At 47.9% G+C, this 24,555-nt stretch overlaps 1 protein-coding gene across 13 annotated transcripts in view; it reads right to left on the bottom strand.

The window, feature by feature from the left end:
• Positions 1 to 24,555, bottom strand: part of LOC124005506 (roundabout homolog 2-like) — an 832,377-nt gene that overhangs the window by 131,914 nt on the left and 675,908 nt on the right. For all 13 annotated transcript variants that reach the window (XM_046314843.1, XM_046314840.1, XM_046314832.1 and 10 more), the window contains exon 6: positions 3,660 to 3,796. In XM_046314843.1, the coding sequence (XP_046170799.1) occupies positions 3,660 to 3,796 (137 nt within the window). The remainder of the gene's footprint in view (positions 1 to 3,659; positions 3,797 to 24,555) is intronic.

Raw genomic sequence — 24,555 nt, forward strand, 5'->3', positions numbered from 1 at the left:
TCTATTAGTCTCAAAACTAGTCACTCTAATAGTCGTTCTACTTGTCATACTACTAGTCATTCTACTAGTCATTCTACTAGTCTCAAAACTAGTCATTCTACTAGTCATACTACTAGTCATTCTACTAGTCATACCACTTGTCACTCTACTAGTCACTCTAATAGTCATTCTACTAGTCATACTACTAGTCACACTACTAGTCATTCTACTAGTCATACTACTAATCATTCTACTAGTCATATTACTAGTCATTATACTGGTCATACTACTAGTCACACTGCTAGTCATTCTACTAGTCAAACTGCTAATCATTCTACTAGTCATACTAATAGTAATTCTACTAGTCATTCTACTAGTTATTCTACTAGTCACAATACCAGTCACTCTACTAGTCACACTACTAGTCACACTACTAGTCACTCTACTAGTCACTCTACTAGTAATTCACTAGTCATTATACTAGTCATTCTACTAGTCATTCTACTAGTCTCAAAACTAGTCATTCTACTAGTCATACTACTAGTCATTCTACTAGTCATACTACTAGTCATTCTACTAGTCATTCTATTAGTCTCAAAACTAGTCATTCTAATAGTCGTTCTACTAGTCATACTACTAGTCATTCTACTAGTCATTCTACTAGTCTCAAAACTAGTCATTCTACTAGTCATACTACTAGTCATTCTACTAGTCATACCACTAGTCATTCTACTAGTCATTCTATTAGTCTCAAAACTAGTCATTCTACTAGTCATTCTACTAGTCAAACTACTAGTCATTCTACTAGTCAAACTACTAGTCGTACTATTAGTCATACTACTAATCATTCTCCTAGTCATTCTACTAGTCATACTACTAGTCATCTACTAGTCATTCTACTAGTCATTCTACTAGTCACAATACTAGTCACTCTACTAGTCACACTACTAGTCACTCTACTAGTCACTCTACTAGTCATTCTACTAGTCATTATACTGGTCATACTACTAGTCATTCTACTAGTCATACTACTAGTCATTCTACTAGTCAAACAACTAGTCATTCTACTAGTCATTATACTAGTCTCAAAACTAGTCATTCTACTAGTCATACTACTAGTCATTCTACTAGTTATACTACTAGTCATTCTACTAGTCATTCCACTAGTCTCAAAACTAGTCATTCTACTAATCATACTACTAGTCATTCTACTAGTCATACCACTAGTCATTCTACTAGTCATTCTATTAGTCTCAAAACTAGTCATTCTACTAGTCATTCTACTAGTCAAACTACTAGTCATTCTACTAGTCAAACTACTAGTCGTACTATTAGTCATACTACTAATCATTCTCCTAATCGTTCTACTAGTCATACTACTAGTCATCTACTAGTCATTCTACTAGTCAAACTACTAGTCATACTACTAGTCATTCTCCTACTCTCAAAACGAGTCATTCTACTAGTCATTCTACTAGTCGTTCTACTAGTCATTCTACTAGTCATTCTATTAGTCTCAAAACTAGTCATTCTACTAGTCATTCTACTAGTCAAACTACTAGTCATTCTACTAGTCAAACTACTAGTCATACTATTAGTCATACTGCTAATTATTCTCCTAGTCATTCTACTAGTCATTCTACTAGTCACAATACTAGTCACTCTACTAGTCACACTACTAGTCACTCTACAGTCACTCTACTAGTCATTCTACTAGTCAAACAACTAGTCATTCTACTAGTCATACTACTAGTCATTCTATTAGTCTCAAAACTAGTCACTCTAATAGTCGTTCTACTTGTCATACTACTAGTCATTCTACTAGTCATTCTACTAGTCTCAAAACTAGTCATTCTACTAGTCATACTACTAGTCATTCTACTAGTCATACCACTTGTCACTCTACTAGTCACTCTAATAGTCATTCTACTAGTCATACTACTAGTCACACTACTAGTCATTCTACTAGTCATACTACTAATCATTCTACTAGTCATATTACTAGTCATTATACTGGTCATACTACTAGTCACACTGCTAGTCATTCTACTAGTCAAACTGCTAATCATTCTACTAGTCATACTAATAGTAATTCTACTAGTCATTCTACTAGTTATTCTACTAGTCACAATACCAGTCACTCTACTAGTCACACTACTAGTCACACTACTAGTCACTCTACTAGTCACTCTACTAGTAATTCTACTAGTCATTATACTAGTCATTCTACTAGTCATTCTACTAGTCTCAAAACTAGTCATTCTACTAGTCATACTACTAGTCATTCTACTAGTCATACTACTAGTCATTCTACTAGTCATTCTATTAGTCTCAAAACTAGTCATTCTAATAGTCGTTCTACTAGTCATACTACTAGTCATTCTACTAGTCATTCTACTAGTCTCAAAACTAGTCATTCTACTAGTCATACTACTAGTCATTCTACTAGTCATACCACTAGTCATTCTACTAGTCATTCTATTAGTTTCAAAACTAGTCATTCTACTAGTCATTCTACTAGTCAAACTACTAGTCATTCTACTAGTCAAACTACTAGTCGTACTATTAGTCATACTACTAATCATTCTACTAGTCATTCTACTAGTCATACTACTAGTCATCTACTAGTCATTCTACTAGTCATTCTACTAGTCAAAATACTAGTCACTCTACTAGTCACACTACTAGTCACTCTACTAGTCACTCTACTAGTCATTCTACTAGTCATTATACTGGTCATACTACTAGTCATTCTACTAGTCATACTACTAGTCATTCTACTAGTCAAACAACTAGTCATTCTACTAGTCATTATACTAGTCTCAAAACTAGTCATTCTACTAGTCATACTACTAGTCATTCTACTAGTCATACTACTAGTCATTCTACTAGTCATTCTATTTGTCTCAAACTAGTCATTCTAATAGTCGTTCTACTAGTTATACTACTAGTCATTCTACTAGTCATTCACACTCAAAACTAGTCATTCTACTAATCATACTACTAGTCATTCTACTAGTCATACCACTAGTCATTCTACTAGTCATTCTATTAGTCTCAAAACTAGTCATTCTACTAGTCATTCTACTAGTCAAACTACTAGTCATTCTACTAGTCAAACTACTAGTCGTACTATTAGTCATACTACTAATCATTCTCCTAATCATTCTACTAGTCATTACTACTAGTCATCTACTAGTCATACTACTAGTCACTCTGCTAGTTACACTACTGGTCATTCTACTAGTCACACTACTGGTCATACTAATTATCACACTACTAGTCATACTACTAGTCATTACACTAGTCACACTACTAGTCATTCTACTAGTCATATTACTAGTCATACTACTAGTCACACTACTAGCCATTCTACTAGTCATACTACTAGTCAATCCACTAGTCATACTACTAATTATTATACTGGTCATACTACTAGTCACACTACTAGTCATTCTACTAGTCATACTACTAGTCATACTACTAGTCATACTACTACTTATCACAAACTTAAAATGCATGTCTGTTTCGAGTAGAATTGATGTCTTACTTATACTCATTTCTGATAAACTAAAACAATTGTAAGATGCCAAGCTGTTCTGATTGGCATTCTGAATTTGCTCAGGATTATAGGAAGAAAGAGGGAAAGAGGTGAGAGCCAGTGGACAGTCCACACTCACCTCTGACGGTGAGGCTGGCAGAGGCCTCCACCTTGCCCACCCGGTTCTCTGCCAGGCAGGTGAAGGTGCCCTCGTCACTGGCCGATGCCTTCTTCACTCTCAGCAGGTAGTCCTCCTTGTCATACTTGATCTCGTACCTGGAAAACACACACAACACTGTCAGATGAAATGTATTCTGTTGACATTGCATTTTTTGAAATAATATAATAATTGTTTTGAGTCCAAAGCTAATACACAGTGTTGAGTGAACCCATCACTTCAAGCCTTGTGGCGATTATTATGATAAACTAACTAAATGTGACATTTTCCTTCACCACCATCTCTATGAGAACGTATATACAGTATTCCACTCCTGAAGAGGAAACCGTATTTGGAAACAACACTGTTCATTGTGACCATAGAAGATATGGAAGGAAGGAGGATCAGTTATTCAACAATGACACACGGGCTGCTGTCAGCTGGAAACCCCACACCACTTCATTATGTATGGTGTGTGTGTGTGTGTGTGTGTGTGTGTGTGTGTGTGTGTGTGTGTGTGTGTGTGTGTGTGTGTGTGTGTGTGTGTGTGTGTGTGTGTGTGTGTGTGTGTGTGTGTGTGTTAGCACAAATTCATATGTGGTATTACATATAACCTTCAGTACAGTATAGCAGTTCCAGATTTACATGACTGGAGCTGGGGATGGGAGGGGGATTTATAGGGGTGGGGAGATTTACATGACTGGAGCTGGGGATGGGAGGGGGGGATTTATAGGGGTGGGGGGAGATTTACATGACTGGAGCTGGGGATGGGAGGGGGGGGTTTATAGGGGTGGGGAGATTTACATAACTGGAGCTTGGGCTGGGAGGCTGGGAGGGGTGATTTATAGGGGTGGGGTGAGACGTACATGACTGGAGCTGGGTATGGGAGGGGGGATTTATAGGGGTGGGGGAGATTTATATGACTGGAGCTGGGTATGGGACGGGGGGTGATTTATAGGGGTGGGGGGAGATTTACATGACTGGAGCTGGGGCTGGGAGGGGGTTTATAGGGGTTGGGGGATATTTACATGACTGGAGCTGGGAGTGGGGGGATTTACAAGACTGGAGCTGGGGATGGGAGGGGTGGGGATTTACATGACTGGAGCTGTGGGGGGAGGTGGGGGGTTACATGACTGGAGCTGGGGTGGGGGGATTTACATGACTGGAGCTGGGGGGGGAAATTGACATGACTGGAGCTGGGAATGGGAGGATTTACATGACTGGAGCTGGGGCTGGGGGATTTACATGACTGGAACTGGGGGAATTACATGACTGGAGCTTGGGTTGGGGGATTTACATGACTGGAACTGGGGGGAATTACATGATTGGAGCTTGGGTTGGGGGAATTTACATGAATGGAGCTGGGGCTGGGGGATTTACATGACTGGAACTGGGGGAGATTTACATTACTGGAGCTGGGGTGGGGGATTTACATGACTGGAGCCGGGGCGGGGATTTACATGACTGGAACTGGGATGGGGGGCTTTACATGACTGGAGCTGGGGGAGATTTACATGACTGGAGCTGGGGTGGGGGATTTACATGACTGGAGCTGGGGGGAGATTTACATGACTGGAGCTGGGGGAATTTACATGACTGGAGCTGGGGTGGGGGGATTTACATGATTGGAGCTGGGAGAGATTTACATGACTGGAGCTGGGGTGGGGGGATTTACATGACTGGAGTTGGGGGAGATTTACATGACTGGAGCTGGGGTGGGGGGATTTACATGACTGGAACTGGGATGGGGGGATTTACATGACTGGAGCTGGGGGGATATTTACCTGACTGGAGCTGGGGGAGATTTACATGACTGGAGCTGGGGTGGGGGGCATATTTACATGACTGGAGCTGGGGTGGGGGGCTTAACATGACTGGAGCTGAGGGGGATATTTACATGACTGGAGCTGGGGATGGGGGGATTTACATGACTGGAGCTGGGGGAGATTTACATGACTGGAGCTGGGGGCGATTTTCATGACTGGAACTGGGATGGGGGATTTACATGACTGGAGATGGGGATGGGGGGATATACATGACTGGAACTGGGGATGGGGGGATTTACATGACTGGAACTGGGATGGGTCGGATTTACATGACTGGAGCTGGGGGAGATTTACATGACTGGAACTGGGGGGATTTACATGACTGGAGCTGGGGTTGGGGGTTGAATTACATGACTGGAGCTGGGGGATTTACATGACTGGAGCTGGGGGATTTACATTACTGGAGCTGGGGTGGGGGGATTTACATGACTGGAGTGTGGATTTACATTACTGGAGCTGGGGTGGGGGATTTACATGACTGGAGTGGGACGGGGATTTACATGACTGGAACTGGGATGGGGGGACTTTACATGACTGGAGCTGGGGGAGATTTACATGACTGGAGCTGGGGTGGGGGGATTTACATGACTGGAGCTGGGGGAGATTTACATGACTGGAGCTGGGGTGGGGGGATTTACATGATTGGAGCTGGGGGAGATTTACATGACTGGAGCTGGGGTGGGGGATTTACATGACTGGAGTTGGGGGAGATTTACATGACTGGAGCTGGGGTGGGGGGATTTACATGACTGGAACTGGGATGGGGGATTTACATGACTGGAGCTGGGGGGGATATTTACCTGACTGGAGCTGGGGGAGATTTACATGACTGGAGCTGGGGTGGGGGGCATATTTACATGACTGGAGCTGGGGTGGGGGGCTTTACATGACTGGAGCTGGGGGGATTTACATGACTGGAGCTGGGGTTGGGGGATTTACATGACTGGAACTGGGGGAGATTTACATTACTGGAGCTGGGGTGGGGGGATTTACATGACTGGAGCCGGGCGGGGATTTACATGACTGGAACTGGGATGGGGGGCTTTACATGACTGGAGCTGGGGGAGATTTACATGACTGGAGCTGGGGTGGGGGGATTTACATGACTGGAGCTGGGGGGAGATTTACATGACTGGAGCTGGGGGGAGATTTACATGACTGGAGCTGGGGGGGGGATTTACATGATTGGAGCTGGGAGAGATTTACATGACTGGAGCTGGGGTGGGGGGATTTACATGACTGGAGTTGGGGAGATTTACATGACTGGAGCTGGGGTGGGGGGATTTACATGACTGGAACTGGGATGGGGGGATTTACATGACTGGAGCTGGGGGATATTTACCTGACTGGAGCTGGGGGAGATTTACATGACTGGAGCTGGGGTGGGGGGCATATTTACATGACTGGAGCTGGGGTGGGGGACATGACTGGAGCTGAGGGGGGATATTTACATGACTGGAGCTGGGGATGGGGGGATTTACATGACTGGAGCTGGGGGAGATTTACATGACTGGAGCTGGGGCGATTTTCATGACTGGAACTGGGATGGGGGATTTACATGACTGGAGATGGGGATGGGGGATATACATGACTGGAACTGGGGATGGGGGGATTTACATGACTGGAACTGGGATGGGCGGATTTACATGACTGGAGCTGGGGGGATTTACATGACTGGAACTGGGGGGATTTACATGACTGGAGCTGGGGTTGGGGGGTTGAATTACATGACTGGAGCTGATTTACATGACTGGAGCTGGGGGGGGATTTACATTACTGGAGCTGGGGTGGGGGATTTACATGACTGGAGCTGGGGGGATTTACATTACTGGAGCTGGGGTGGGGGATTTACATGACTGGAGCCGGGACGGGATTTACATGACTGGAACTGGGATGGGGGACTTTACATGACTGGAGCTGGGGGAGATTTACATGACTGGAGCTGGGGTGGGGGGATTTACATGACTGGAGCTGGGGGGAGATTTACATGACTGGAGCTGGGGTGGGGGGATTTACATGATTGGAGCTGGGGAGATTTACATGACTGGAGCTGGGGTGGGGGGATTTACATGACTGGAGTTGGGGGAGATTTACATGACTGGAGCTGGGGTGGGGGGATTTACATGACTGGAACTGGGATGGGGGGATTTACATGACTGGAGCTGGGGGGATATTTACCTGACTGGAGCTGGGGAGATTTACATGACTGGAGCTGGGGTGGGGGGCATATTTACATGACTGGAGCTGGGGTGGGGGGCTTTACATGACTGGAGCTGAGGGGGATATTTACATGACTGGAGCTGGGGTTGGGGGATTTACATGACTGGAGATGGGGGGATTTACATGACTGGAGCTGGGGGGATTTACATGACTGGAACTGGGATGGGGGATTTACATGACTGGAGATGGGGATGGGGGATATACATGACTGGAACTGGGGATGGGGGATTTACATGACTGGAGATGGGGATGGGGGGATATACATGACTGGAACTTGGGATGGGGGGGGATTTACATGACTGGAACTGGAATGGGGGTATTTACATGACTGGAACTGGGATGGGGGGATTTACATGACTGGAGCTGGAAATGGGGGGGATTTACATGACTGGAGATGGGGATGGGGGATATACATGACTGGAACTGGAATGGGGATATACATGGATGGAACTGGAATGCGGGGATTTACATGACTGGGACTTCGATGGGGGATTTACATGACTGGAGCTGGGGGGGATTTACATGACTGGAGATGGGGGGTATTTACATGACTGGAGACGGGGATGGGGGGGATATACATGACTGGAGCTGGGGTTGGGGGTTGAATTACATGACTGGAGCTGGGGGGATTTACATGACTGGAGCTGGGGGGATTTACATTACTGGAGCTGGGGTGGGGGATTTACATGACTGGAGCCGGGCGGGGATTTACATTACTGGAGCTGGGGTGGGGGATTTACATGACTGGAGCCGGGCGGGGATTTACATGACTGGAACTGGGATGGGGGGCTTTACATGACTGGAGCTGGGGGAGATTTACATGACTGGAGCTGGGGTGGGGGGGATTTACATGACTGGAGCTGGGGGAGATTTACATGACTGGAGCTGGGGTGGGGGGTTTACATGATTGGAGCTGGGGAGATTTACATGACTGGAGCTGGGGTGGGGGGATTTACATGACTGGAGTTGGGGGAGATTTACATGACTGGAGCTGGGGTGGGGGGATTTACATGACTGGAACTGGGATGGGGGGATTTACATGACTGGAGCTGGGGGGGATATTTACCTGACTGGAGCTGGGGAGATTTACATGACTGGAGCTGGGGGCATATTTACATGACTGGAGCTGGGGTGGGGGGCTTTACATGACTGGAGCTGGGGGAGATTTACATGACTGGAGCTGGGGTGGGGGGATTTACATGACTGGAGCTGGGGTGGGGGGGGATTTACATGATTGGAGCTGGGGGAGATTTACATGACTGGAGCTGGGGTGGGGGGATTTACATGACTGGAGTTGGGGAGATTTACATGACTGGAGCTGGGGTGGGGGGATTTACATGACTGGAACTGGGATGGGGGGATTTACATGACTGGAGCTGGGGGATATTTACCTGACTGGAGCTGGGGGAGATTTACATGACTGGAGCTGGGGTGGGGGCATATTTACATGACTGGAGCTGGGGGGGGGATTTACATGACTGGAGCTGGGGGAGATTTACATGACTGGAGCTGGGGCGATTTTCATGACTGGAACTGGGATGGGGGGATTTACATGACTGGAGTTGGGGGGATATTGACTGGAACTGGGGATGGGGGGGATTTACATGACTGGAACTGGGATGGGTCGGATTTACATGACTGAGCTGGAGATTTACATGACTGGAACTGGGGGGATTTACATGACTGGAGCTGGGGTTGGGGGGTTGAATTACATGACTGGAGCTGGGGGGATTTACATGACTGGAGCTGGGGGATTTACATTACTGGAGCTGGGGTGGGGGATTTACATGACTGGAGCCGGGCGGGGGATTTACATGACTGGAGCTGGGGTGGGGGATTTACATGACTGGGCCGGGACGGGATTTACATGACTGGAACTGGGATGGGGGGACTTTACATGACTGGAGCTGGGGGGAGATTTACATGACTGGAGCTGGGGTGGGGGGATTTACATGACTGGAGCTGGGGGAGATTTACATGACTGGAGCTGGGGTGGGGGGATTTACATGATTGGGCTGGGGAGATTTACATGACTGGAGCTGGGGTGGGGGATTTACATGACTGGAGTTGGGGGAGATTTACATGACTGGAGCTGGGGGGGGGATTTACATGACTGGAACTGGGATGGGGGGATTTACATGACTGGAGCTGGGGGATATTTACCTGACTGGAGCTGGGGGAGATTTACATGACTGGAGCTGGGGTGGGGGGCATATTTACATGACTGGAGCTGGGGTGGGGGGCTTTACATGACTGGAGCTGAGGGGGATATTTACATGACTGGAGCTGGGGTTGGGGGATTTACATGACTGGAGATGGGGGGATTTACATGACTGGAGCTGGGGGCGATTTACATGACTGGAACTGGGATGGGGGGATTTACATGACTGGAGATGGGGATGGGGGGATATACATGACTGGAACTGGGGATGGGGGATTTACATGACTGGAGATGGGGATGGGGGATATACATGACTGGAACTTGGGATGGGGGGGATTTACATGACTGGAACTGGAATGGGGGTATTTACATGACTGGAACTGGGATGGGGGGATTTACATGACTGGAGCTGGAAATGGGGGGGGATTTACATGACTGGAGATGGGGATGGGAGGGATATACATGACTGGAACTGGAATGGGGGGATATACATGGATGGAACTGGAATGCGGGGGATTTACATGACTGGGACTTCGATGGGGGGATTTACATGACTGGAGCTGGGGGATTTACATGACTGGAGATGGGGGTATTTACATGACTGGAGACGGGGATGGGGGGATATACATGACTGGAGCTGGGGTTGGGGGGGAATTACATGACTGGAGCTGGGGGGATTTACATGACTGGAGCTGGGGGATTTACATTACTGGAGCTGGGGTGGGGGATTTACATGACTGGAGCCGGGCGGGGATTTACATTACTGGAGCTGGGGTGGGGGGATTTACATGACTGGAGCCGGGGCGGGATTTACATGACTGGAACTGGGATGGGGGGCTTTACATGACTGGAGCTGGGGGAGATTTACATGACTGGAGCTGGGGTGGGGGGGGATTTACATGACTGGAGCTGGGGGAGATTTACATGACTGGAGCTGGGGTGGGGGGGTTTACATGATTGGAGCTGGGGGAGATTTACATGACTGGAGCTGGGGTGGGGGGATTTACATGACTGGAACTGGGATGGGGGGGATTTACATGACTGGAGCTGGGGGATATTTACCTGACTGGAGCTGGGGAGATTTACATGACTGGAGCTGGGGGGGCATATTTACATGACTGGAGCTGGGGTGGGGGGCTTTACATGACTGGAGCTGGGGGGAGATTTACATGACTGGAGCTGGGGTGGGGGGGATTTACATGACTGGAGCTGGGGTGGGGGGGGATTTACATGATTGGAGCTGGGGGAGATTTACATGACTGGAGCTGGGGTGGGGGGATTTACATGACTGGAGTTGGGGGAGATTTACATGACTGGAGCTGGGGTGGGGGATTTACATGACTGGAACTGGGATGGGGGGATTTACATGACTGGAGCTGGGGGGATATTTACCTGACTGGAGCTGGGGAGATTTACATGACTGGAGCTGGGGTGGGGGCATATTTACATGACTGGAGCTGGGGTGGGGGGCTTTACATGACTGGAGCTGAGGGGGATATTTACATGACTGGAGCTGGGGTTGGGGGATTTACATGACTGGAGATGGGGGGATTTACATGACTGGAGCTGGGGGCGATTTACATGACTGGAACTGGGATGGGGGATTTACATGACTGGAGATGGGGATGGGGGGATATACATGACTGGAACTGGGGATGGGGGATTTACATGACTGGAGATGGGGATGGGGGATATACATGACTGGAACTGGGGATGGGGGGATTTACATGACTGGAACTGGAATGGGGGTATTTACATGACTGGAACTGGGATGGGGGATTTACATGACTGGAGCTGGGAATGGGGGGGGATTTACATGACTGGAGATGGGGATGGGGGATATACATGACTGGAACTGGAATGGGGGATATACATGGATGGAACTGGAATGCGGGGGATTTACATGACTGGAACTTCGATGGGGGATTTACATGACTGGAGCTGGGGGGATTTACATGACTGGAGATGGGGGGTATTTACATGACTGGAGATGGGGATGGGGGATATACATGACTGGAGCTGGGGTTGGGGGGTTGAATTACATGACTGGAGCTGGGGGGACTGGAGCTGGGGGATTTACATTACTGGAGCTGGGGTGGGGGGATTTACATGACTGGAGCCGGGGCGGGATTTACATTACTGGAGCTGGGGTGGGGGATTTACATGACTGGAGCCGGGCGGGGATTTACATGACTGGAACTGGGATGGGGGCTTTACATGACTGGAGCTGGGGGAGATTTACATGACTGGAGCTGGGGTGGGGGGATTTACATGACTGGAGCTGGGGGAGATTTACATGACTGGAGCTGGGGTGGGGGGTTTACATGATTGGAGCTGGGGAGATTTACATGACTGGAGCTGGGGTGGGGGGATTTACATGACTGGAGTTGGGGGAGATTTACATGACTGGAGCTGGGGTGGGGGATTTACATGACTGGAACTGGGATGGGGGGATTTACATGACTGGAGCTGGGGGGATATTTACCTGACTGGAGCTGGGGGAGATTTACATGACTGGAGCTGGGGGGCATATTTACATGACTGGAGCTGGGGTGGGGGGCTTTACATGACTGGAGCTGAGGGGGATATTTACATGACTGGAGCTGGGGATGGGGGGATTTACATGACTGGAGATGGGGGATTTACATGACTGGAGCTGGAGCGATTTACATGACTGGAACTGGGATGGGGGGGATTTACATGACTGGAGCTGGGGGGGGCATATTTACATGACTGGAGCTGGGGTGGGGGGCTTTACATGACTGGAGCTGATGGGGGGATATTTACATGACTGGAGCTGGGGATGGGGGATTTACATGACTGGAGCTGGGGGCGATTTACATGACTGGAACTGGGATGGGGGATTTACATGACTGGAGATGGGATGGGGGATATACATGACTGGAACTGGGGATGGGGGGATTTACATGACTGCAGATGGGGATGGGGGGATATACATGACTGGAACTGGGGATGGGGGGATTTACATGACTGGAACTGGAATGGGGGTATTTACATGACTGGAACTGGGATGGGGGGATTTACATGACTGGAGCTGGGAATGGGGGGATTTACATGACTGGAGATGGGGATTGGGGGGATATACATGACTGGAACTGGAATGGGGGATATACATGACTGGAACTGGAATGCGGGGGATTTACATGACTGGAACTTCGATGGGGGGATTTACATGACTGGAGCTGGGGAGATTTACATGACTGGAACTGGGGATGGGGGATTTACATGACTGGAGCTGGGGATGGGGGAATTTACATGAATGGAGCTGGGGGAGATTTACATGACTGGAGCTGGGAGGGATTTACATGACTGGAGCTGGGGAGGATTTACATGACTGGAACTGAGGGGGATTTACATGACTGGAGCTGGGGGGATTTACATGACTGGAGCTGGGGATGGGAGGGGGTTTACATGACTGGAACTGGAATGGGGGGATTTACATGACTGGAACTGGGATGGGGGGATATACATGACTGGAGATGTGGATGGGGGGATTTACATGACTGGAACTGGGATGGGGGATTTACATGACTGGAACTGGGATGGGGGGATTTACATGACTGGAGCTGGGGAGATTTACATGACTGGAACTGGGGGATTTACATGACTGGAGCTGGGGTTGGGAGGGGTTGAATTACATGACTGGAGCTGGGGGATTTACATGACTGGAGCTGGGGATTTACATGACTGGAGCTTTACATGATGGAACTGGGATGGGGGGATTTACATGACTGGAGCTTTGGGGTATTTAAACATTTTATTTTACCTTTATTTAACTAGGCAAGTCAGTTAAGAACAAATTCTTATTTTCTATGACAGCCTAGGAACAGTGGGATAACTGCCTGATCAGAGGCAGAACGACAGACGTGTACCTTGTCAGCTCGGGGGTTTGAACTTGCAGTCATGTAAATGTATATCCCATGTATATCCATGTATATCCCATGTATATCATGATATATCCCATGTATATCATGTATATCCCCCCCATCCCCAGCCATGTAAATCCCCCCCAGCTCCAGTCATGTATAACCCCCATCCCCCAGCTCCAGTCATGTAAATCCCCCATCCCAGCTCCAGTCATGTAAATCCCCCATCCCCATTCCAGTCATGTAAATACCCCCATCCCCATCTCCAGTCATGTATATCCCCCCATCCCCATCTCCAGTCATGTAAATACCCCAAGTATTTACATGACTGGAACTGGGATGGGGGGATTTACATGACTGGAGCTGGCGATGGGGGAATTTACATGACTGGAGATGGGGGATTTACATGACTGGAGCTGGGGATGGGGGGATTTACATGACTGGAGATAGGGCGGATTTACATGACTGGAGCTGGGGAGATTTACATGACTGGAACTGTGATGGGGGATTTACATGACTGGAGCTGGGGATGGGGGATTTACATGACTGGAGATGGGGGGGTTTACATGACTGGAGCTGGGGGGGATTTACATGACTGGAACTGGGATGGGGGGATTTACATGACTGGAGCTGGGGATGAGGGGGAGATATACATGACTGGAGCTGGGGGGATTTACATGACTGGAGCTGGGGATGGGGGGATATACATGACTGGAGATGGGGGGTTTACATGACTGGAGCTGGGGATGGGTGGGGGATAAACATGATTGGAGATGGGGGGATTTACATGACTGGAGCTGGGGGATTTACATGACTGGAACTGGGATGGGGGGATTTACATGACTGGAGCTGGGGAGATTTACATGACTGGAGCTGGGAGGGATTTACATGACTGGAGCTGGGGAGGATTTACATGACTGGAACTGGGGATTTACATGACTGGAGCTGGGGGGATTTACATGACTGGAGCTGGGATGGGAGGGGGTTTACATGACTGGAACTGGAATGGGGGGATTTACATGACTGGAACTGGGATGGGGGATATACATGACTGGAGATGTGGATGGGGGATTTACATGACTGGAACTGGGATGGGGGATTTACATGACTGGAACTGGGATGGGGGGATTTACATGACTGGAGCTGGGGAGATTTACATGACTGGAACTGGGGGGATTTACATGACTGGAGCTGGGGTTGGGGGGTTGAATTACATGACTGGAGCTGGGGGATTTACATGACTGGAGCTGGGGGATTTACATGATGGAACTGGGATGGGGGGATTTACATGACTGGAGCTTTGGGGTATTTAAACATTTTATTTTACCTTTATTTAACTAGGCAAGGTTAAGAACAAATTCTTATTTTCTATGACAGCCTAGGAACAGTGGGATAACTGCCTGATCAGAGGCAGAACGACAGACGTGTACCTTGTCAGCTCGGGGTTTGACTTGCAGTCATGTAAATGTATATCCCATGTATATCCATGGTATATCATGATATATCCCATTATATCATGATCCCCCATGGAGAGCTCCAGGGATTTAACCCCCATCCCCTGGTCATGTAAATCCCCCATCCCAGCTCAGTCTGGAAATCCCCCCATCCCCATTCCAGTTTTAAAAAACACCCCATCCCCATCTCCAGTCATGTATATCCCCCATCCCCATCTCCAGTCATGTAAATGTATTTACATGACTGGAACTGGGATGGGGGATTTACATGACTGGAGCTGGCGATGGGGGAATTTACATGACTGGAGATGGGGGATTTACATGACTGGAGCTGGGGATGGGGGGATTTACATGACTGGAGATAGGGCGGATTTACATGACTGGAGCTGGGGGAGATTTACATGACTGGAACTGTGATGGGGGGATTTACATGACTGGAGCTGGGGATGGGGGGATTTACATGACTGGAGATGGGGGGTTTACATGACTGGAGCTGGGGGGATTTACATGACTGGAACTGGGATGGGGGGATTTACATGACTGGAGCTGGGGATGAGGGGGAGATATACATGACTGGAGCTGGGGGGATTTACATGACTGGAGCTGGGGTGGGGGGGGATATACATGACTGGAGATGGGGGGGTTTACATGACTGGAGCTGGGGATGGGTGGGGGGATAAACATGATTGGAGATGGGGGGATTTACATGACTGGAGCTGGGGGATTTACATGACTGGAACTGGGATGGGGGGATTTACATGACTGGAGCTGGGGATGGGGGAATTTACATGACTGGGAATGGGGGATTTACATGACTGGAGCTGGGGATGGGGGATGTACATGACTGGAGATGGGGGATTTACATGACTGGAGCTGTGGGGGGATTTACATGACTGGAACTGGGATGGGGGAATTTACATGACTGGAGATGGGGGGATTTACATGACTGGAGCTGGGGATGGGGGATTTACATGACTGGAGATGGGGGATTTACATGACTGGAGCTGGGGATGGGGGGATTTACATGACTGGAGATGGGGGATTTACATGACTGGAGATGGGGGATTTACATGACTGGAGCTGAGGGGGATTTACATGACTGGAGCTGGGGGGGATTTACATGACTGGAGCTGGGGATAGGGGGGATTTACATGACTGGAGCTGGGGGGGATTTACATGACTGGAGATTGGGGGGATTTACATGACTGGAGCTGGAGCTGGAGATGTCATCACATTTTTTTAAATGTTTTAAAAAACACTGTCTACATGTATTTAGTCAGGCTGTCCTCTGATCCCAAACCTGTGGTTTGAGGTATCTGACAGGCTGAATTAAGAGGTGGTGCGTGTTTGAGAAAGAGAGACAAAGAGAGAGAGATACAGAGAGAGAGGGAGAGGGGGGTTGGGAGTTGTGTGGGTTGTATGGCAGTTGACAAGAGAAGGATGATGGTTTGATTAGTTGCCCTGGCTCCTGGAAGTGCGGTTAGCATGGCAATGTGAGTGTTGTGTTGAGTTGGTGGTGTGGTGTGGGGAGGGGTTTGGTGATGTGTGAAGGCTGTCTGACAGCCAGACAATAGTCTGTACCCAGTATGTCACTCAGACACTGAAATACTGAGGGGAGAGAGAGAGAGAGAGAGAGAGAGAGAGAGAGAGAGAGAGAGACCTGAAGAGACAAAATGCCAAGCCATACAGGTTCTTACCAACATTTTCACACCAAAATCTGAATCCTGGTCTAGTTTTAAGCTCAAGATCTCCATACGGTATCTACCTGAGAACAGTGATGTGGTGTGTAGAGAGAGACCACAGCCCCACAGCTCAGGTCTAAGGTGAACTTATGGCTCCGTACCACCATCAGCTGCTGAACTAATCTTTTCTCTCTCTCTCTCTCTCTCTCTCTCTCTCTCTCTCTCTCTCTCTCTCTCTCTCTCTCTCTCTCTCTCTCTCTCTCTCTCTCTCTCTCTCTCTCTCTCTCTCTCTCTCTCTCGACATTTCCTGAGCAAATGTTTAAGGCAGCTTTATTGAAGTGCATTCCTTCGCCCCGACTGTCAGCTCTATCTATCACATTGGCCCTTAACAAAAGTACAATTATTTGACTGAGTCATGACTAAATGCTTTGTTTTGGGGAGAGATAGGGGAGTCAGGGCAGAGCAGGTTGTGTGGAGGTGGGGAGAAGAATAAAGCTGTTATTGTTTGAATAGTGAGAGAGGCCTCCAAAGGAATGACACAGCGCCATTTGAGATGAGCCTGTCTGATGGAAAACAAACAAGCTAATGGAGCCTAGAGACAGTCCTGCTCTGACTCTGCCTCAGGCTGAGACGGAAAAACAAGACTTTGAAGAGAACATTATATCTTGACTGAGGAGTGGGGGCGGGTGGAGGAGCGGGGTTTAGGGAGGTGCAGGAACGGAACAGATGCCCATTGTGATCATTGATATGAATGAAAACTGCCATGTTGTTTTGACAGGTTCCCACACATGGCCATCGACGCATGGACACACTCAGCAAGCAGGGAACATATTGACCACACTGAATAACATCATACAACATGTGTTTATTTCGGTTCTTTCCATCTATCAAACTATCAAAATGTATGTATTTAGGGGGAAACATGACAGAATCAATATGTAATCAACATCCTAGAACAAATCAGCTAAGATTACAAGAACAGTGGAATCGCTGGTGGATAAAATACACTCAAACACACACACACACACACACACACACACACACACACACACACACACACACACACACACACACACACACACACACACACACACACACACACACACACACACACACACACACACACACACACACACACACACACACACACACACACACACACACACACACACACACACACACACAGTCTACCTGTACACGCACGCACACACACACACACACACATTGAGAGAGAGAGTGAAACAGTAGCTCTTCCCTGAAGCTGGCTCGGTTTAGAGCTCGGATCTCTATAAGAGGATGTATGTAATTACACATGGAATATGGAAAGGTTGTGGAGGGTAGAGCAGAGCCAAGTTCACCCTGCTGCCTGGCCTCTCCCTCGCCCTGAACTACAAAACACACACACAAATAAACACACACAGGGAAACACACACGGTACAGTACACAAAACACAGGAGGCTGGTGGCACCTTACTTGGGGAGGCTGGTCTCGTGGTAAGGACTGGAGTGTTACTGGTGGAGTGGTATCAAGTACATCAAACATATGGTTTCCATGGTTTCCAGGTGTTTGACACCATTCCATTTGCTCCGTTCCAGCCATTATTATGACCCGTCCTCCACTCAGCAGCCTCACTGATTTATTTATTTATTTTTATTTATTTTTATTTCACCTTTATTTAACCAGGTAGGCTAGTTGAGAACAAGTTCTCATTTGCAACTGTGACCTGGCCAAGATACAAAATCATACAGTACCATGCACACCCATACTCAAAGTTACTAGCTTTCATATGCAGAGAGAGTCGAGTTACGGGAATGTAAACACATGCTAAGACAAGGCAGCATTTTTCTGGTTCGTTAACTGCATACCCAGGGCAGGGCCCACAGAGTTGAAGTGTTTGATAAACAGGGCAGGGCCCACAGAGTTGAGGTGTTTGATACACAGGGCAGGGCCCACAGAGTTGAGGTGTTTGATACCCAGGGCAGGGCCCACAGAGTTGAGGTGTTTGATACCCAGGGCAGGGCCCACAGAGTTGAGGTGTTTGATAAACAGGCCAGGGCCCACAGAGTTGAGGTGTTTGATACCCACAGGGCCCACAGAGTTGAGGTGTTTGATAAACAGGGCAGGGCCCACAGAGTTGAGGTGTTTGATACCCAGGGCAGGGCCCACAGAGTTGAGGTGTTTGATACACAGGGAAGGGCCCACAGAGTTGAGGTGTTTGATACACAGGGCAGGGCCCACAGAGTTGAGGTGTTTGATACCCAGGGCAGGGCCCACAGAGTTGAGGTGTTTGATACACAGGGAAGGGCCCACAGAGTTGAGGTGTTTGATACCCAGGGCAGGGCCCACAGAGTTGAGGTGTTTGATACCCAGGGAAGGGCCCACAGAGTTGAGGTGTTTGATACACAGGGCAGGGCCCACAGAGTTGAGGTGTTTGATACCCAGGGCAGGGCCCACAGAGTTGAGGTGTTTGATACAGGGCAGGGCAGAGTTGAGTGTTTGATACACAGGGCAGGGCCCACAGAGTTGAGGTGTTTGATACACAGGGCAGGGCCCACAGAGTTGAGGTGTTTGATACCCAGGGCAGGGCCCACAGAGTTGAGGTGTTTGATAGACAGGGCAGGGCCCACAGAGTTGAGGTGTTTGATACACAGGGCAGGGCCCACAGAGTTGAAGTGTTTGATAAACAGGGCAGGGCCCACAGAGTTGAGGTGTTTGATACACAGGGCAGGGCCCACAGAGTTGAGGTGTTTGATAAACAGGGCAGGGCCCACAGAGTTGAGTGTTTGCACCAGGGCCCACAGAGTTGAGGTGTTTGATACACAGGGCAGGGCCCACAGAGTTGAGGTGTTTGATACACAGGGCAGGGCCCACAGAGTTGAGGTGTTTGATACACAGGGCAGGGCCCACAGAGTTGAGGTGTTTGATACACAGAGCTAAGACTATAATGAGTACTGGACTGAGGAAGAACTCTTGACTCCCAAACTGTGCCTGTGCTGCTGCTGGAGAAGTGCTACAGTAGTTTTATAGCACACCTGACCTCGACATCAAACTAATGTGGCTCAAGGGAAAGTAGAAACTCAAAGATCTTTCAAAAACACTCATCTGTGTGTCACCTGAAGCGTCCTTGCTGTCTCACCTGTGTGTGTGTGTGTGTGTGTGTGTGTGTGTGTGTGTGTGTGTGTGTGTGTGTGTGTGTGTGTGTGTGTGTGTGTGTGTGTGTGTGTGTGTGTGTGTGTGTGTGTGTGTGTGTGTGTGTGTGTGTGTGTGTGTGTGTGTGTGTGTGTGTGTGTGTGTGTGTGTGTGTGTGTGTGTGTGAGGTGTTGTACAGGTGCTGTACAGTAACATAAATGAGTCAGTCTCCCAGGATGCAGGTGTGGGACTGAGGCCAGCTCTCTCCACTCTCAGTCTGCCTGACTGTGTGGCTGTAGCTCAGAGAAGGTATCCTCTCTTCTCTGCTATGCTCTGATAGACAGTGCAGGGTGATCCTGTTTCATACACTCTGCCTGTCACTCTACCTGAGTCTGATCCAAGCAGCCAGACTAACCTGTTGAGAGTTTGTCAACCGCGGGACAAAATCAATTAACCAGCCTTATGTCTTGTCATCTTCCCTCTGTAGGGCTCTAGGGCAGTGCTCTCCCATCTCCTCTACTCTTCTTCTCCCTTTACAGCTTGTCTCGTAGCTGCCGTCTGCCATCTACCAACCACACAGACCATGGTGCTTTTACTCAACACACTGATCTAAGATCAGTTTTGTATTTATCCCCGAATGGTTTAGGTTATATTGTTCTTGTCCTTTTCGTAAAAATTAATTTTAAAGTGTGTGCATGACACTGCAACAAATTTTGCCCAAGGGGACAATGACGTCCGTAAAGTAGATCTGTGCATCTTCTACCAGGAGCGCTGCCAGAGCCCATGGCGCCATGGTAACCACAGCGAGGCATTTTAGAGTTTGTCAGAGTGGTTCTGAACAGACACTGAAACTCTATAGGGAGATGTAGGAGATACAGCAGGAAAAACTCTACAGCAAAGATCCCCTCACTGACAGATGCCTGGCAGATTGTGTGTGTGTGTGTGTGTGTGTGTGTGTGTGTGTGTGTGTGTGTGTGTGTGTGTGTGTGTGTGTGTGTGTGTGTGTGTGTGTGTGTGTGTGTGTGTGTGTGCGTGCGTGCGTGCGTGCGTGCGTGCGTGCGTGCGTGCGTGCGTGCGTGCGTGCGTGCGTGCGTGCGTGCGTGTGTGTGTGTGTGTGTGCGTGCGTGCGTGCGTGTGTGTGTGTGTGCGTGGCAAAGGCCACTTGTATATGTGTGCAAATGTTCAAAGTGTTTTTCCTCACATGAGAGGATGCATATAGTAGCCATTTGAAGATTTTCCCACCAGAGATGAGGATCAATTATCTATACACTTGGTAGAATAAGGATGTATCCACACACTTGCCCTAATTAAAGACATAGTATAGTTCTCTGCTATGTTCTGCTACCGTATGTCTTTCATTTTCATTGGCTGACTTCATATTGTAGACACACGAATGGGCAGTATTGATTTTAATGAATTGTTCTATACTATCACTTAGTGACACGACGGCTCTTACAAGACTCAGCTGTAGAGTAGAGGAGACACACACACACACACACACACACACACACACATGGGCTGTAGACACAGTAGTATTGATTTTAATGAATTGTTCTATACTATCACTTAGTGACACGACGGCTCTTACAAGACTCAGCTGTAGAGTAGAGGAGACACACACACACACACACACACACACACACACACACACACACACACACACACACACACACACACACACACACACACACACACACACACACACACACACACACACACACACACACACACACACACACACACACACACACACACACACACACACACACACAAGCACACACACAGATGAATACCAGAAGGAAGTAAGGGATACAGAAGTCGTAGCCTGCCATCTATTTTTCTGCTAAGATGTGGAGGTGAAGAATGACAACACCACTGTCTGTAACACAACTGTCTAGCAACACTGTCTGTAATACAACTGTCTGTAACACCACTGTCTGTAACACAACTGTCTAGCAACACTGTCTGTAATACAACTGTCTGTAACACCACTGTCTGTAACACAACTGTCTAGCAACACTGTCTGTAATACAACTGTCTGTAACAACACTGTCTGTAGCACCACTGTCTGTAACACCACTGTCTGTAACACCACTGTCTGTAACATCACTGTCTGTAACACCACTGTCTGTAGCACCACTGTCTGTAACACCACTGTCTGTAACACCACTGTCTGTAACATGACTGTCTGTAACACCACTGTCTGTAACATGACTGTCTGTAACACCACTGTCTGTAACACCACTGTCTAGCAACACTGTCTGTAACACCACTGTCTGTAACACCATTGTCTGTAACACAACTGTCTGTAACACCACTGTCTGTAACACCACTGTCTGTAACATGACTGTCTGTAACACCATTGTCTGTAACAACACTGTCTGTAACACCACTGTCCGTAACACAACTGTCTGTAACACCACAGTCTGTAACAACATTGGCTGTAACACCACTGTCTAACAACACTGTCTGTAACATCACTGTCTAACACCACTGTCTGTAACAACACTGTCTGTAACACCACTGTCTAACAACACTGTCTGTAACATCACTGTCTAACACCACTGTCTGTAACATCACTGTCTGTAACATCACTGTCTGTAACATCACTGTCTGTAACACCACTGTCTAGCAACACTGTCTGTAACACCACTGTCCGTAACACAACTGTCTGTAACATCACTGTCTGTAACACCATTGTCTAACAACACTGTCTGTAACATCACTGTCTAACACCACTGTCTGTAACATCACTGTCTGTAACATCACTGTCTGTAACATCACTGTCTGTAACACCACAGTCTAGCAACACTGTCTGTAACACCATTGTCTGTAACAACACTGTCTGTAACACCACTGTCCGTAACACAACTGTCTGTAACACCACTGTCTGTAACATCACTGTCTAACAACACTGTCTGTAACATCACTGTCTGTAACACCACTGTCTGTAACATCACTGTCTGTAACACCACTGTCTGTAACATCACTGTCTGTAACACCACTGTCTAGCAACACAGTCTGTAACATCACTGTCTGTAACACCACTGTCTGTAACACCACTGTCTAGCAACACTGTCTGTAACATCACTGTCTAACACCACTGTCTGTAACATCACTGTCTGTAACACCACTGTCTGTAACACCACTGTCTCTAACATCACTGTCTGTAACACCACTGTCTGTAACACCACTGTCTGTAACACCAATGTCTGTAACACCACTGTCTAGCAACACTGTCTAACACCACTGTCTGTAACACCCCTGTCTGTAACACCACTGTCTGTAACATCACTGTCTGTAACACCACTGTCTAGCAACACTGTCTGTAACATCACTGTTTGTAACACCACTGTCTAGCAACACTGTCTGTAACATCACTGTCTGTAACACCACTGTCTGTAACACCACTGTCTAGCAACACTGTCTGTAACATCACTGTCTAACACCACTGTCTGTAACATCACTGTCTGTAACACCACTGTCTGTAACACCACTGTCTCTAACATCACTGTCTGTAACACCACTGTCTGTAACACCACTGTCTGTAACACCACTGTCTAGCAACACTGTCTGTAACACCACTGTCTGTAACACCACTGTCTGTAACACCACTGTCTGTAACACCACTGTCTAGCAACACTGTCTGTAACATGACTGTCTGTAGCACCACTGTCTGTAACACCACTGTCTGTAACATGACTGTCTGTAACACCACTGTCTGTAACATGACTGTCTGTAACACCACTGTCTGTAACACCACTGTCTAGCAACACTGTCTGTAACACCACTCTCTGTAACACCACTGTCTGTAACACCACTGTCTGTAACACCACTGTCTGTAACACCACTGTCTGTAGCTACACTGTCTGTAACACATTTACAATACATTTACATTTAAGTCATTTAGCAGACGCTCTTATCCATAGCGACTTACAAATTGGTGCATTCACCTTATGACATCCAGTAGAACAGTCACTTTACAATAGTGCATCTAAATCTTAAAGGGGGGGGGTGAGAAGGATTACTTATCCTATCCTAGGTATTCCTTAAAGAGGTGGGGTTTCAGGTGTCTCCGGAAGGTGGTGATTGACTCCGCTGTCCTGGCAGCGTGAGGGAGTTTGTTCCACCATTGGGGGGCCAGAGCAGCGAACAGTTTTGACTGGGCTGAGCGGGAACTGTACTTCCTCAGTGGTAGGGAGGCGAGCAGGCCAGAGGTGGATGAACGCAGTGCCCTTGTTTGGGTGTAGGGCCTGATCAGAGCCTGGAGGTACTGAGGTGCCGTTCCCCTTACAGCTCCGTAGGCAAGCACCATGGTCTTGTAGCGGATGCGAGCTTCAACTGGAAGCCAGTGGAGAGAGCGGAGGAGCGGGGTGACGTGAGAGAACTTGGGAAGGTTGAACACCAGACGGGCTGCGGCGTTCTGGATGAGTTGTAGGGGATTAATGGCACAGGCAGGGAGCCCAGCCAACGGCGAGTTGCAGTAATCCAGACGGGAGATGACAAGTGCCTGGATTAG

Source organism: Oncorhynchus gorbuscha, linkage group LG19 (assembly GCF_021184085.1).
Source record: "Oncorhynchus gorbuscha isolate QuinsamMale2020 ecotype Even-year linkage group LG19, OgorEven_v1.0, whole genome shotgun sequence".
NCBI lineage: Eukaryota > Metazoa > Chordata > Actinopteri > Salmoniformes > Salmonidae > Oncorhynchus > Oncorhynchus gorbuscha.